The 16,960-nt window shown below is 40.5% G+C and overlaps 1 protein-coding gene across 1 annotated transcript in view; it reads right to left on the bottom strand.

The window, feature by feature from the left end:
* Positions 1-8,516: 8,516 nt before the first annotated feature.
* LOC139296187 (microtubule cross-linking factor 1) overlaps positions 8,517-16,960 on the bottom strand; it is a 64,503-nt gene continuing 56,059 nt past the window's right edge. Inside the window, exon 15 of the mRNA XM_070918528.1 lies at positions 8,517-9,803. Coding sequence (XP_070774629.1) covers positions 9,600-9,803 — 204 coding nt within the window. The 3' untranslated portion in view covers positions 8,517-9,599. The remainder of the gene's footprint in view (positions 9,804-16,960) is intronic.

Below are 16,960 nucleotides of genomic sequence, written 5' to 3'. Positions count from 1 at the left end.
TATCTGAGTGGATCTGTTAGTTAGCTAGCTTGCCAAATTACTTCACCAGCTAACGTGATCCATGATACTAACTGATGTATGACAAACAAAAAAAAAAGATTTTAGCCAACAATAAGTGATGTAACAGTACAAAGCAAAGGTGTATAACTAACGATCGCTTTCTACTAGCCAAGAGCGATGCAAGGCAGGGTGGACAACTAGCTAACTGTAACTTAAGCTAAGGTAAGGTTAGCCAGCTAGCTGTAACTTAGCTACGCTGCATGGATCTGGCGTTGCTTTGTTGTGTTAGCTGATAAAATAATTTACAAATGGCAAGCTAGTTTCATAGAGCTAATAGCCAAATAAAATATAGCAACATTACAGATAGTAACGTTATTCTAAATATGACTGTTAATCACAGTAAATCAGTCTGGTGTGTGTCACTTCACTGTTTTGGCCAATGCCCAGGATGCTCGCTAGTGCCTACAAAAGTGTGAGCGCGAGCAATGACATTAACAAGATTCTTTTTTAATGACCATTTTAGCACAAGAGTGTTGGAACACATTCTATGTAACATACAACAATACATATGGAGAACAAATTCACATGTATTGTGTGTGAGCCACTGTAACTTCTCGCCAACCTTCCTCAACCCCGAGCCGCTGGAGGATTACGGCCCACAATCCCTCGTCATTGTTTTTGATGTGGTATCACGCTGGCTCAGAGAGAGACTCAGCCTCAGATGTTGTGGGACCCGGGAGGTTTCACCACTACACATCCCGGCCTGTGCAGTGGCAGTGCCCCACTGTGAGTGGCACAAAGATGTGAGCTCGGTGTGTGTGTGTGTGAGAGAGAGAGACTGGACACGTCCAAAGCAAATTACACAGACAAAAGAGGAAACAGGGAGGCACCAAATGAATGGCGTCTTTTTGTTTTTGCTCTTCAAAAGACAGACAGATGGTCTAACTGAACTTGAAGCCTGCTGGACATTTCTTATTTTGAAATGGAACTGTATGTTGAAGAGGAGGCTTTGAGGTAACCTGGTGGAGGTCAATCGCAGGTCAAAGATCTGCCAGAGCTTGTACTGGTTAAAGTGTGCAAGTTTTAATACTGAACAGAGTGCAACAAATGCACATGGCACATTTCTTGTATACGTCTATATATATATATATATATATTTTTTTTTTTTACATTCTATGCTACTTCTTTTCCACTACATTTCAAAAAGGAAACACTGTACTTTTTACTCTATATTTATTTGGCACCTATAGTTACATAACAAAATATGAGTTTATAAGATATAAAATACAATGCATTGTAAAGACTAAACCAGTGGCTGCCAACCTTTTTGGCTCTCAAACCCCTTACAAACAAGCAGTGTCTGGTGGGGCCCCTTGTCACATTTCAGATGTCCATTAGTTGTTAGCAGTTCCACCAAAGAGACATTTTGCCTCTAAAGGGGGAACTCCACCAATTTCACACTTCAAAGTGTGTTTACGGGTTTTGGGGATTACTAATGCATATGTTAAAAAAAGTTGTATAAAGCCTTTTGTGGCTCCAGTTAGAGCTGTGCCAAGCTTGATAAATGAAGTGATGTCACTTGAGTCAGCGCTGGTTGGGCCCGAAGACTACGAGTTTGAAAATAAAACAAAGTCTGAAGGTGTGGAGTTAGAAAGAAGTGAGTTTACCAGACCTCTGTAGCCTGCTGGAGGCTACATTAGCTGCTACTAGAAAAAACACACCCGGATCTCTAGCAGAACTGTCAGTGATCAAGTTGCATTGTGGGTAATGTAGGCAACAACTTTTGACAAGGGAGAAAAATGTGTGGAATAAAAAAAACAAAGAATATCTCTGGTTCTGCTGCATCGATTTTTATTTTTTTTATTTTTTTATTTTTTTTTAATGGTCTATTGTGAGTCTGACTATGTTATAAGAGTGCAAAGCTAAATCTGTGGAGTTTAAACTTGTGATGGTTTCTGTTCGAGGCCCCAAGAGTTAAAAGCTGAAAAAGAGTTTGTGGAGCAGAATCTCACGACCCCTTAGATTTATCTTACGAGGGGCCAAACCACATAATAGTATATTAGTCAGTTATTTACTTTTACTGTGAATACTTTAAAATAGTACTCCACTGATCTAACACTACACTCCTAAAACATTGTGTCATGATGGGCAGTTTAAAAAAGCAAAATAAAAGCCATTCATTCAGCTTCCTTGTGCCTACATTACCCACAATGATGTAGTCTTCAGCAACAAAACACTTTATGCAACTCTTCACATATGCAGTAGTTCTCCCCAAGACCTGTAAACAAATCAGATTTTTAAGTACATTTTACTGATAATACTGTACTTTTAGAATTCTAAATGCAGGACTTTTACTTGTCATGGAGTATTTTCTAGACTGTTGTGTTGGAAGTTTTACTCAAGGATCTGAGTACTCCACTATTCAGTCATAAATGTATTCTGCCATGTTTCTCGTCTCTTGTTCAGCTGCTTTTCTTGTTTTCTTGAAATGTTTTCCTTGCTGGACATATTGTTTCTGATTCCAGGCCAGCCTGAGCGACGGTCCTGCCGGTTTAGCTCAGGGTTCAAGCGGCTGTCACACTCTTCAGCACAATGGGACGGTCTGTTCACTCGTACAATAGTGCATTTCTTGTGGAGCTAAAATCCCCCTCAACAAAACTTGACACCCAGCCTCCGCCACGCTGTTTCCCCAGCTTGAACACACTGGTAGCTGCCGTCGCTGTGGTCTGCGGGGCCTCGACTGGAGCTCACATGAATAATGATGTAACAGAAAGTGAGGAGAAGTGAAGGGCCTCCAGGCAAAGCTCTCGCTCAATATGAGTTCTCCTCAGGGCCAAACCTTTTGCCTGCGTCGAGCATGGGGCTTTTTTGTAGCGTTGGCATGACAACCTCTCGCCTAATGGCACAAGCCAGGCCCATTGTGCCGCTCATTGTCTGTTTAAGGCCTTCACACACAGCTGCAGGCATGTGCAATTTGGGGTCCAATTTTTGACAGATTGCATGCTGAACGAGGCAGCGTGGAGCCTCAGAAAGGTTAATTCTGTCAGCAGGACACATGGAGGACGACGGCAGTTTAGTAAAATTGATTAAAATGCGTCTTTATCCATGTCAGATTCTACATGCTGCTATTTAACTGCCTGGACAGCAGGTCACACCATATTTTAAATACATTTAAACTGTGAATAAAGGCACTGATTCATTCACTATTCAGAGAGTAATCTTGATATTTTGGTAAAATTTTCTAGGAAGGTATACATTATAAAGGGTGTACGAGTTGTTACCATTGTTTATAAATGGTCAATAAATATGTATTAATGTTTACAGCACAGCGCTTTAGAAAAAGCCATTAATAAGCTTTGGTTGTGAAAATCCTCCTCCGGTTGAATTAAAGAGCTAAATATAAAGACAAAGCTTTCACAACCTGGCAACCCCAAACCCTTACGTACAAATATTACTGATCTACAAAGCATTAGTAAATGATTTATCAACATTAATAAAGCTGTTACAACTTAAAAACCTACCAATTGTCTTAAACAGAGCAGCAATTTTTAAGTCTCAAGATTTGGCCAAACTAATTCAAATGGTGCCGTTGTAATTAAGAGAGCACCAAGGCAATTTCTTAGGGCTCAGACACTTTAGTTAAAAGGTACTCTACTTGAAACTATGGTCAAAAAACAGGGTCAAAGCAGCTATAATCAATATTTTGATCAGCTTAATGGGGCTTTAAAGTGAGTCTCGGCTCACTGTTTAGCCGTTTACTGTTCTGGATCACTTTTAACGCCCTCATAGCGTTTTTTTTCAGCAATAAAGCTCTAAAAGATGGACCAAAAACAGAACTAATGGAGTGAATATTGGACTTAAATTCATCAAGGGGGTCACAAACACGACTCCCAGTGAATTATAAAGTTGCTCCGTAACTGCTGGTTGGGTAAATAAGCAACTGTTTGCTAACAAGTTCACCACATCAACTTCAAAGGTGATGACATGTCAATGTTGTTACCACACCAGAACTATGATATTACATCCTGTTTCAGATTGGAGTGCAGAGCAAATGAAATGAAATGAACATGACCGTACCTTTACAGTTCGGCAGCATGCGGGCAGTCCTAAGAGAACAAATCCACAAGGGCCAAGTAGGTCACAGACTAAAACAGGTCAAAAACACAGGAACAGACAGGAGCTGGGACACAATGGCAGTAAAGCAATACTGACAATCTGACCAGTGACCAGAGTAACCAGGCACCTGTATGTGTAATGTGGGGCTAATGGGGCGATGAGGAGCAGGTGTGAAGGGAGGAACAGCGTCAGGTGACTCGCAAAGGCGGGAAAATCTGTGAGGGTGACGGGTTGACAGGTGTGGTCCATGAAAATGTAGAGTTTGGCGTCGGGGGAGTCAGTGTGGACATGACACAGTTACACAGCTGGGTGACTGTCTTTGTGTTTGGTGTGGAGGGTTCTGCTGTTCAAGACCAAAATGTTTGTGGTGAAAATCTCCAACCAGATATTTTGGTGTCAGGAAGTCCTAATAAGACTTGATGGGACACTCTTCTCAGCTGCAGTCTCACTTTGTGGTTAGTTTAATCTACATAAGAATCCTTCTTTCTGCAGCTTTTAAACAAACACATTTATCTGAAAAAGAAGCACATCTGTCTACTTTTACATCTGCGTGACGTCCACCGGACTTCAACCCCACACATTGATCCCCAGTGATCAGATTTAACTGTCAGCTGAGTCCTCAGACAGCAGCTGCAAACTCCACAAAACAAGGCGCAAGAGGAAAACGAGAGGCTCGTCTCATCTGTTTAGTCAAAGACACAAAGATTTGGGAACACGAGGGGGAAACTGCTCTAAACAATCTGACAGAGACGTGCAGACAGCCGCCGCTGCATTATTCATCACGGCCGGAGAGGAAGACATCGCTCTTTTTTATCTTTTTCAATCACAGTCAAATGTCAGAGCAAATATTCAAAAGCAGCTTCATTTAAAGACGTGGTGGTAGACACTCACAGTATACTTCAAAAGCCCACCTGAACTGTCTGTCATAGTGATTATTCTGTCAGAAGTTTTCCCACCAATGAAATCAGATCTTGTCCCGCAGGTTTGATTTATTCATGGGTCAGCATTTTTTGGGGATTTCAAGCTTTTGGCTCCACATGATCAAGGCGGTAAAGAACACAGCGACCCATCAGAAAGTGTTTACAGGTCTGAAAGTCTTTCATAAGACGATGGGACTTTTGTCATTTAGATAGCTGGTGTGTCCTGTCAAAGACACAATATCAGCAGATGTTTGTCGCTGAATGTCCTGACAAACATCCAGTGGCCTTCCTGATGCCTCATTTATTTTTCTTATCAGTTAATTGGATCAGTGACTTTGTAAAGTAGTTTGTCATTTCAGAGAATAAACTGTGAGCCGATGTCAGACGTTAAAATCACGAACACGATCCTTCTTTTGTGCCACTGTGTAATATCTCAATTCAGAAACAAGATATGTACATAATGAAGAGGATGGCTTTAAGCTGAAAACCAGTTCAACAAAGATGTCAATACTTTATTTTGTATTGATCCTTTATTCAAGCAGCACATATTGTGAGATGTATAATAAGTTTGGGGAAAAGGACCGACCGAACAACAGCATGAAAAAACTGAACTTGCACATTTGCGCACGAGATTTAAAATTTGAAAATGATGACTAAAATCAAATACAAACAATGAAAAAGTACTTCTGGAGAGTTTTCTTATCGTGAACAAATCCCATAAGAAACCGACATTAAATTGATCATCCTACTGTATACTGTGCTCTTATTCCTCTGTGCTCTATTTTTGTCCAAAAACACATTAATGAGCCATACTGTTGCCCTGGGTGACATATTTCTACATTACCATGATCACACACACACACACACTGTAGTTTATTTTGAGTCAATCTCACACACACGCTGTCCTGCTGCTGGAAATACTCTCCAGAGCACCAAATGCTCCATTTACACCAGTTTGAGTAACGTTTGCTAAAAGCTACAGAGCCCAGCTGTTTCAGGGAATTACTGAGTTTCTTTTGGAAATAAAACCCCAAATATTTGTTTGTAAAGATGTACGTCTTCAGTGGGAATGAATGGACTTGAAGTGCCACAAATATTGTTGCAAAGCTCAAAAGCATTGATAGAAAGACTTTTTCATTGCTGGTTTCTTTTCATAGGATTTGTTTACAAAAACAAAAACATAGAATAATGCCAGCCTTATTTTTAAAACAAAAGAGATCCAATAAAAGACAAAAATCCAATGCTGGCCACAAAACACAAGTTTAATTTAAAAAAATGTAAACACTTTCAGCTCCCCTCTGGTCCTCCAGCAGGCTGTTTCAACACATGAAAGATTGAAAGCTGGAAGGTTTTAGTCAGAAACAGCTGCAGAGGTTTGTTTGTAATGAGCTGCGTATGTGAGGACCTGAGTGCCACCTACAGAAACTCAAACTTCACTTTATGAAAATTCAGTTTAAAGTACTTTAAAACTCGTCCTTCTCCATATTTGCCTCAGGATATCTACTGTACTTGGGTGCGACTTCTGTTTCACAGAGGTCACACCCTTCTTGCTGCAGCTGACATTACACATTAAAGCAGAGTCCAGTGTTTGTGTGTGTGTGTGTGTGTGTGTGTGTGCAGGGACTTCAGGGCTGCAGTAAATTATTCAGCAGTGGTGGGTTTCTCTCAGGGCGGATGGAAGTAAAAGCAGAGCGTCTTCTTCTTCCCTCCGCTGACCCGCTCGGTGCCATCAGCAGCTCCCAGAGTGCAGCTGGGCCGCATTAATTATTCATCGTTATCACTCTGTGAAAGGTATACGGAGGCCTTCAGCTCTCTGCCTCTCCCTCTTTATCACTCCCTGTTCTACTCTCTCCTACAATCAGCTGCTCTCCCTCGGAGCCAATAAAATCTTGGAGATCTCCAGTAAAAGCCAGCCCTTTTTTTTTTTTTTTTTTTTTTTAATTTACAGGTTTAATTCTTGTGCCGTATTTTCTGCTCAGACATGAAAAGATTGGTTTTGGGTTTTATTCGTCCAGGTATTGAGATACCTTTTGGACTGAGTTGACAAACCTCTTTGATTTAAAGTTGATTCAAACTCAAGGTGGTCAACCTGGTCCAGGTTCTCGACCATACCAACCTTTTATAAATACAGCCCTGCAGAGCCAATGGAGGCTGTAAAAACAAATCTAAAACTGCCTAAAACACATCATTGTAACAGACAGATTGCACGCACAGTAATGACATATACTGGGAAAAGAGATGAATCTTGAATGGGAGCACCAGTACTGTAAAATTTCCCCCCAGGGATCAATAAAGTATTTCTGATTCTGATTCTGATTCTGATGAAAAGGATCTATAGTTATGCTTTTTTCCTGTAGTTGTAAAGTAAAACAAAATTCAAAATTATCAGGTTATGGACCTAAAATTAAAGTCAGTTTGTACAAAAAACATGAGATTTGTGGAAGTAAACACAATGTTGTTTGTGAGGTTGTGAAGTGTTGACTCATTGCATCTGAAAAACTCAACAGCAACTTTTATTTCCGGTCCGTGACGTCTGTGATATTCCTGGATGCTGTTTCCAGAAAGACATGTTGCTGTAGAGCTCTTTGAATGTCAAGTTTTTCAGTCTTTCAGTCTGTCGTCACCAGAAAAACGATAGCGCTGGTCGTTTTTTGAACTTTACGTTTTCCAAACAACTTGTGGTTGTGCAAATGAAAAAGAAATTGTTTCTGAGGGGCTTGAGCACAAACGCAATTACTTTCAGCTTTTCACAAAATAAAAATAAAACTATGATATAAAAGATATAATGTAAAATGAATGACGGCTGAATTCCATTTAGCTGCTCCAGTTTCAGGGTACTGGTATTGTGCATGCTGGCTCGCTGTCATGACTTACTGGGACACCTGAATACAACAGAGCCAAAATGACTATTTCAGAGGCAGATACCTCAAAATATAGGCATATAAAACCAAAAATATTATATAAAATATAATTTGTATATAGTCCAGGTTCACATTACTGGTCTTTATCTTGCGTGACAAGCTGAGTAACATGAGTAAGGTGGCACATGTATGACCGTGATGCAAGAGGATTTGACTTCTGGGAGGACACAATCTTCTTATTCACATTCTGTGTGTGTGTGTGTGTGTGTGTCTGTCCCCCCTGACCCACTGTAATCCTGTGGTCTGCAACTGTAATCCACACACACACACACACACACACACACACACACACACACACACACACACACACACACACACACACACACACACACACACACACACACACACACACACACACACACACAGAGTTCAGGATGAGTCTCTGCCAAGAGCACAAACTCAGGTCTAATGAAAGAGCGTATAATCTATCATGAGCTGTGTCTAACCTTTATCATGGAGAGATAAATATATAAAACATGAGCAAACGCAGAGGAGGAGGTCTTGTAAATACACATTCATGTTTATTACCATTTATTATTTACATAAGACTATAGATCGTTAGACTTTTTGACATAGACTTTTTCATTTAAAACATTCATATTTTTTTTTCACAATCCCTTTTTCCTGTCAAAAGAAAAAGTAATTCATATCCAATAGTAACAACTGTACAAAGACAGCCTTGTAGGTACAATAATTCACTTAAAAATTCTTCTTATTTTAGTCAATGCAAATCATGTGACAACAAAAAAAAAACTACAGCTCAAGAAGTTCCCATCACGACATTTTTTTCTTTTTCCCCACAGCGGAGCCGAGTGATCACAAATGACTAGAGCTCGTATGTACATGCACTAAAGTGCTAGTGTTCAAAAGGCATGCAAATATTTGACTGATATTTGTACAACTGCCTTCCAAATATGCATAAGGTTATTCAGTTTGTCGTCACCCCTCTTCTACATGTTTACAGAGCCAAACATTCATCCCAACGTAAAAATAAATAAATACATTAGCATCAGAAATGACATCATGTGTCTCTGCTTCAGACCCGATGAAGCAGAAGGTGTTTTTTTTTGTTTGTTTGTTTGCTTGTGTTGTTTTTCCTCTCCTTGAAACTAAGCAGAAAAGTCAAGCTTCAAAGGTTGGCAACAGAAAACAAAATGAAGGTACGCTCTTATTGAAAAGACAGTTTGAACAAGAATTGGTGCAGGACAACGTAAAAAGACATTTTCATGTAAAAAAAAAAAGAAAGAAGAAAAGTGTAAACTGATGAGAAAAAATGGCGTAAACTTCATACAAATGCAACAGCTGACTTTCACCTGAAAAAAAGGTTCAGAATTGTGACTAAAATTACATATATGTATTAAATACATATATACACACATGTGGGGTGATGAGTAACTCAAGTGTGTGCAGGCACCTCTTATGGAAATGTAGTTTTAGGTCTCTTTTTTGATGATATTACAGTACACTCCAGGTTCTTCTAAAAAGAAGTTCTGGTTCCTCGATGGTCAGCTGGTGCTACTGGGTGGATCCAACCCCCCCTTCAAGCTCCGTGTTTTGGGAGTCTCTAGATTTGGGGGGGTTTCTGAGGTACTGGGTCTTTTAGGCTGAGGTGGAGGAGGGTGAGAGGAGGTAGAGGACGGCCTCATGCTGGCTCCTCGCCCTCCAGGATGGTTGTCCGGTGTCCCGGCGGCGGGAAGGTGAACCTCCTCTTCGAGCCCTCGCTCCACTTGGGGGAGGAGGAGGGGGAGCGGGCGGCCCAGCGCGAGGGGGGTCGGCGGTTGGCCGGGCGGGCCGGTCTCAGAAAGCAGGAGTCCAGGGGTGGAGCCACCGGAGAGCGAGGCAGGTCCTGCCAATGACAAGGAGCTGTCAGAGAGGGGGGAGAGCAACGAGGCGTCTGCGGCTCGTCGGCGCCGAAAGAAACAGGAAGTGAACAGATTTAAACTGAGAAACATAAATAAAGTGAGAGAAGAGTGAGGAGGGGGCAGATGTATAAATGTTTACAAAAAAATAAAGTGATGAATGTTTCACTTTAAACAAAAAAAGGAGGATGTGTCACAAAGATGATTAATGCCATTTTATTAGGAACCGTTATTTTTTCAGGCGATCATTGTCTTTATATTTCTGCTGTTTGTGTGTTTCCACTCTTTCTAAAAGCATCAGTGGAAGACCAGTTTATTAGGTACACCTGTACAATCTAATCCTGCAGTAGATCCCGATGAGGGTTGTGTCATATGGCCGAAAGCTCCACAACAAACGAGTAAGTGGACCTTGAGTTGAGACTGTTTTGTCAGCTGCTGTTTCCAAGGTCAAGGAAGGAGGAAACTGTCTACATCAACTAGGTTTCAGTGTGTTTAACTGATAAATTAAAGGTTATTATATTAATTAAAGGTTTTTAGGAAGGAACAAGCAAACAAATTGATCCCCGTTTTATCATATTCACATATTTACAGTTACACCTTTTGACCTTCAAATCAACATTTAGCGGTAACTTCAGGGGCTGCAGTGAATGATGGTCGGACGTATGTCTAATGTTCTGCTGCCCTCATGTATGTGAATGAGGGACAAAAGATTAGAGACGGTGCTGATAGCCCATATGAAGGGATGATGTGATGCAACTGAAGAAAAGTGAAGTCCACAGCCTCACCTAACTGACTCCAAACAAGGAGCTCAGCTTTCTCTCGTTGTTTCACGCTCTAGCGCCCCCTAGCTGCAACGCTAAGACCGTTGCGTTAAAAATTTCCAGGCGGCTCACTTGAGAGCTGATCTTGCGTAGCTCGAAGCGCCTGCATTCACATACTTGCGTGGATCATGTTTGTGCCCTCACTGAAACGTGAAGGAAGCTGCCTGTTCATGATATAATACCTGAACTACAGCAACACTTTTCTGTCGACGTGCTCACATACAGGTGTGCAGGGACACACAAGCTGCTTTAGTGCTGTTAAAGGACACTGCTGGAGTCATGTGAAAGACAAAACTTTTATGCATCTGTCCCCTGGACGACAAAGAAGAGGTGAGGAAATAAGAAGAGAGAAAAGAGACTGTGGGTGAGTTCTTCTCCCCCTCAGAATGATGTCAGGGTGTGATTGGGTGAATGATCACACCGGGACATCACACCACTGGCCTGGTTTATATATAGCTCATCTCCAGGCGTTAAGATTTCAGCTGAAGGATGGCGGGACATCGAGCCCGCTAAGCAACAATCTAGTTCTGCTAAAAATACAGTGAGGCTGCGGTGGCGTGAGAGGATGAACTGAAGGAAAAATAAGTCAGATGGATGAAAAGATAGATCCGCCCAGAGAGTGATGATGTGTTACACAACCTGCAGGAAGTCCTGATGAACAGGCGGGAAAACAAGTCACAGAGATGGACAGGCAGCAAATAGATGTCTCCATCAATGAATAATTTGTTCATGAATATATATCTGATGGATTGTGGACACACCGGAAATACAAGACAAGCCGTTGTTTTGTGAGCGGCTTGTGGGTTAATACAAGATTTCCTACGTGATGCTAATACACCAGATCACACGACAGATCATGCACCAGTGATGTGAACAGGAAGTCAGCGTAGATCAGTGGCTACTGAAAACAGCAACGTGAGCAACTTCACATCAGCCCTGACTTCTCAGTAGATGCTTCAACCTTAAAGGAGAAATCCACCTTAAAACACTTTGACACTGTTAAAAACAGATGATGTGACTGAATTATGTTTGTCACCATGGATACTTAATGTAGAGAGCAAGATTTTACTGCAGCTACAGTGGAAAATATTCCGGCTTTCGAAAACATCTGAATACTTTTGGCCAAAGATGAACAGATGAAAATTTACAATCCTTTTTTTTCTGTTGATCAAGGAGCTTCGTCCCTGTCGAATAAACAAATAGAATAAAATAAAATAAAGGAAAGTCACTGTTAAATGTCAGGTTTGGTGAGTCTGAGACAAAGAGTTTCCTTCTGGACTGACCACTTTGCATCAACTGTTATAAGCGTCTGCTAGCTGCCAATTAAGCACATAAACGGTCAGAATATCAGGATGTGAAGTAAAGACAACAATGACAGAAAGTTTTAGAGAAACTAAAAGAGCCGCTGATGCTTTTTCTGCTGTGATCACATCAACAGTCAAATAAACTCTTTCAGTGTCACCATGTTCAGTTATGCTTACATTGTGCAGAATCTACAGTTCTCAAGGAAGATATTCGATTATATTCTGTTGACAAGGGATTATTCGTTCATTTGCAGGCTAATGGATGTACTTTCTCTCCAGGTACACACAAATTAGGAAGGGAAGTATGTGAACAAAGACGCCTGCATTGCGCGTACAAACTATTACAAGCAAGCGAGTACATCACGAGACTTCGATAGCAACAGAACCAAATGTTGTCTTTTTATTTTTGTTGACATTTACATTATCCATGCTATTTCATACTGTTTGTCTCTGAAGTTTGTCTTCCTGACAGCTTTAACAAGTTTTAATGCTCAAAGCTTCTTCCAACACTTGAGCTCATCAACGAGGAGAGATGTCAAGAGTCCAGAAAAACTCTTTGCTGCAGCCACCCACCACCTCTAAACGCATATTTTGTTTTTCAGAGCTAGTTTGTGTAATGTAGGACATCACTAACTGAATAACAAGTGGGCAAAGGAGGTTGAGGAAAAGTGGGGAAACTAAATTTCATCATAAAAAAAACGGGCTGATAATATATTGAATAACAGCGTAAGATTATCTGATGGTGGATCTTTCCTTTAAGCATGCAAAATGGATCAGAGTAACCGGTTAATATCCAGCGGGCATCAAAACACAAACCCGACAGGCGATGCGAGTACAGAGAGCGACGAGTGTTAGCAGCTGCCTTCTTCAGTTAGTCTTTGGAGGATTTGTTAGTGTGAGAGGAGATGGCTGGGGGAACTGTAAGAGGGAAGGAGGGAAAGAAAACACTGTATGGACAAAAGGGTGAAAAAAGTAAAACATCACGAGAAAACATCACAGTCCATCCAGTCGCACACATGGTGACACAAAGAGGAGGAGGACCTGGTAGAAACACAATGTTAGAATAATCCAGATAAAGCCGTAAAGGGTCCCAAAAGACAAGAAACAACCTGCGCTGAGGAATGTGTGAAAGAGTCGTCTTGTTTTTGTGTATGTCATGTTTAGTGATTCACACAAAATTTACCAAAACTTTGTGTGATCAGTAATCAAGACACAATCTGATGACACTTTGAGTCACGTGGACTGAGTCTGTGAGTTTGCTTTAAAGGACCATACCGGCGGTTTTGCAGGATTTATCCGTTTAATGGCAAATCATACATAATTTACATTTAATTTCTTATCTGTATGGTATGACAATCAACTCTCTGAAACTTAAAAGCTGATTTAGATACAAGTAATGTTGCCATCACATACTAATCTGGTGCAGAGAGCAGGAACTGTACTGAAAAATCTGGAAAATGTCTTTGATTACATGAAACTCAGATTCACATTATTGTTGTTCGTTTGTCTCTAAGAACCAACGTTAGCTGGTAGTTAACATTTACACGCCAGCTCAGGTAACACTAGCTGGCTAGCGTCAACGTTAGCTATGTTTTTTTTTGATCATCTGTCTACCCACATTAATTTATTTACCCTGAGTATTAGTTTAACTAACCTAAGCAAGCAAGCAAGCAAGCGGCCTATGTGCCAGTATTTGACAATAACAGGAGCTAATGTTAATGTTACCGCACATTTGTCCAAATATTCTTTTTAAAATTGTGTGCGACTTTCAGTTTCTGGGCTAGGTCAATGCTAGCTCACTAGATGTGAGTGTTTACTTGGAATAATTTCTATAAACAGACTGAAATTTAGTAAACTATAGTGTGTTTCCCGTTCTGTAGTGTCGCTTAGTGAGAATTGTTAATCCCTTTAGTGGACTGAAATTATCCCAAAATGCAGCGTAAAAAGAGGTTCATCATTGAAAGTCACTAACCAGGATTTAGACTGCACCATGCGTTGTGAACGCAAAAAAACAATACAAGACAATTTTCTTCTGTATTGATGTTTGCATATTATTGTCTTCCAGATTTGTCTCTAAGAAGTAGCCTTAGCTAATGTCAGCGGCCTACGTTAGCAAGTGGTCAGCTCAGCTAACGCATGCTGGCTAATGTCAAAGTTAGCTATGTTTTTTAACGTGACTTTCTGTATTGTGAGTCGTGAGAAGTGAATGGATTTCAGACACAGCTAATATCCTTTGTGTCAACAGGTAGCATTATGAAGCTGTCCTGTCAGCAACAAGTAGATTTATCAGATCAGTTGCTCTCGGCTGCGATGGATTTCACAGATACAAATACAGCTTAATAAACGTTCGCTGTAATTGATATCTCATGCAAGTCTCCTAAAGTTGATTTTCATACCGTACTGGCAGAAAAATGTATTTAAATCTAATAATCTAAAAATGTATGGTAGTATGGTTTTGGAAAACAGTACATGTGATTTATGGTTAATGGACTAAAACATGCAAAAACACCATTATGGTCCTTTAAAAAAACAGATGATCTATACCAAAGAAACCGAGCATGCGTGCATTAAGACGAAGAAACAGATGGATGGCCGTCGCACAACTTTCGTCACCACTGCGATGGCTTCACACACTGTCACTCTGCTGTCCTGTGAAGCATGCATTAATGAAGAGGGTGAGGAGGGGGAGGTCAGCACAGGGCGTGAGGTGAGAGGTCCGTGTGGCCGGTGAACCCACCGCCAAAGGTTGTAGAGGAAGAGGAGGAGGAAGAGGAACTTACATCACGGAGACAAGCAGAGTTAGAGTCCCCAAGGAGTTGTTAGTATGACAGGGTGGTTCTGGATCAGAGCACAGTGGACAGGGAGGAGGAGGGAGAGATAAAAACCCAGAGGGGGAGGAGAGAGAGGGGGGAGGAGGAGGAGGAGGAGGAGGGGGGAAGATAGAGCGGGAAATGTTAATCGGTAAAATCGAGGCAAAGAGGAAAAGGAGATACACGATAAGTTTGGCATATCAAAGACAGAGAGGTCGACCAGGAGAAACAAGGTGGCTGATTTCAGCCTGCAGACCACACAGACAGCAGTGAACACACACCCATTCACTTTAGACCTGGAAAAAACACACAGGGAGCTGGGAATAACCAAACATTCAACAATAAAACAAACTGGGGCTGAGTGACAACACACACCGCGAGGCGATAAGGTTTTGGTCTATCGGGAGAGATTTTCCAACATCGCTAACTCTAATAATTCTGGTTATATTAGACCACTGCAGGCATGGCTGCAAATCAATGAGCAGGAATGCTTTGTAGCAATATTGGATTTAAGGACTTTTCCCCTCAATGTGATGAATTAACTTCATCTGACAGGTATTTCAGTCACAGTATGGCTGAAACGTTCAGTCAATTTATCAGTCGATTGACAGAATCGACCGACTGATAAATAAACTATATGAAACTTTTGAGAATTTCAGCTTCTCAAATTGTGAGAATTTGCTGTTTTTCTCAGTTTTATATTCTATCGTTGTATATTGAATATCTACACCTTGGGCTCTGGGACATTTTGATGGACTGTTCTCATTATTTATTAGATGATTAATAAATAATCTAAAATAATTGTTGCAGCCGTAATTCATCGGGTTAGCTAAAGGCAAAAATTCAAGTCTGGTTATTTCATCTAATATCATCTAAATGTCATATATGATACACATCCAGGATCAATGTTGTCATTTATCAAGCAAAAATGATTTGCTGGTTACTGTCTCTGTTTTATATCACTGAATATGTTTCAGTTTTTGAATGTTGGTTACACAAAACAAGCTGTTTGAGGACTTGAAGACTTTATAGACTAAACTATTAAACAATTAATTGAAAACACTCATTACTTGCAGTCCTAATCAGCTAAAAGCAAACATTTTAAAATAGAAAACGTACTTTTTCAGTGAATTCACAATTTCTCGACACATATAACTATCACAATATTAAATTGTACCATGAATTGTGAATTGTATCTGTATCGTCCATCCCCACACTGACGTTTCAATTTGGTTTACAGGTGGATATTTTAAATGTAAATATAAATATTTCCCTTCCCCCCCACTTCTCTTTGTCTATCCATTTGAAGCACAGAAAACCCCCCCAGCAACATATGATTCATATCCAGGTCTATATTACAATATTGACATACTGCGTGCTTTAAGTACCGTCGCAATCCCATTATTACACAGCTCTGTTGGAGCTGTGACCGCCATCCACAGAAGTCACGGCATCACTTAGTGAATGACTGCAGGAAAACACACTCTCCTCTATCATCCATAACATCACGTATCAGACTCTAATCGTCTGTGAAACAGCTGGTGAAACCTTATGTGGGATTATGTTGCTCACTGTTCATGTTATGGTTTCAAATATACAGTTTGTCTTTGGTACATTGTTTTAATGTACATCTTTAATACAGCGTGATCTACTTATCTGACGTTTTTTTTAATCTATGCAGAGCTAAGTGAGAGGCGTGCCAGTACATATAGTAAACTTAATGCATTTTTTTCTTTCTGTTTCATCATTTAAACATGACGAGAACGATGGTTTTCTGTCTGTTATTTATTTTTTCCAGCTGAATGGGTGGTGAAAAGGGCCCGACCGACGTGTCAGAGCGCTGATTTCATGGAGTAAAATCAGCGCTTTTCTTGGTTTAGTTTGGCATAGGGAAGATCAAATCGCTCCAAAAAGTGATTCTGGTTGAACGTTTAATTGGAGAGTGCTGATAAAGATTAATTATGTAACTTTCTAACTATGATCCCACTTAGATCATTACTGTGAGATCATTAATTTCACTTATCTCCAGTTATCAGACACATTAATCAGGTTTCGGTCGGGCCTCAGTGATAGTTAAAGCAAAGAAATAAAAGCCACACTACAAGAAAGTGACTACAGTGAAGAAGAAAGTACAGAAGAGGAAGAAACCTTAAAGAGTGTCTACATACATCAATGTATTACTGAAGAGGGTCAAATATTTTGACATTAC

This window comes from Enoplosus armatus, chromosome 14 (genome assembly GCF_043641665.1).
Source record: "Enoplosus armatus isolate fEnoArm2 chromosome 14, fEnoArm2.hap1, whole genome shotgun sequence".
Taxonomy (NCBI): domain Eukaryota; kingdom Metazoa; phylum Chordata; class Actinopteri; order Centrarchiformes; family Enoplosidae; genus Enoplosus; species Enoplosus armatus.
This window is presented reverse-complemented; position numbering and strand designations above follow the sequence as displayed.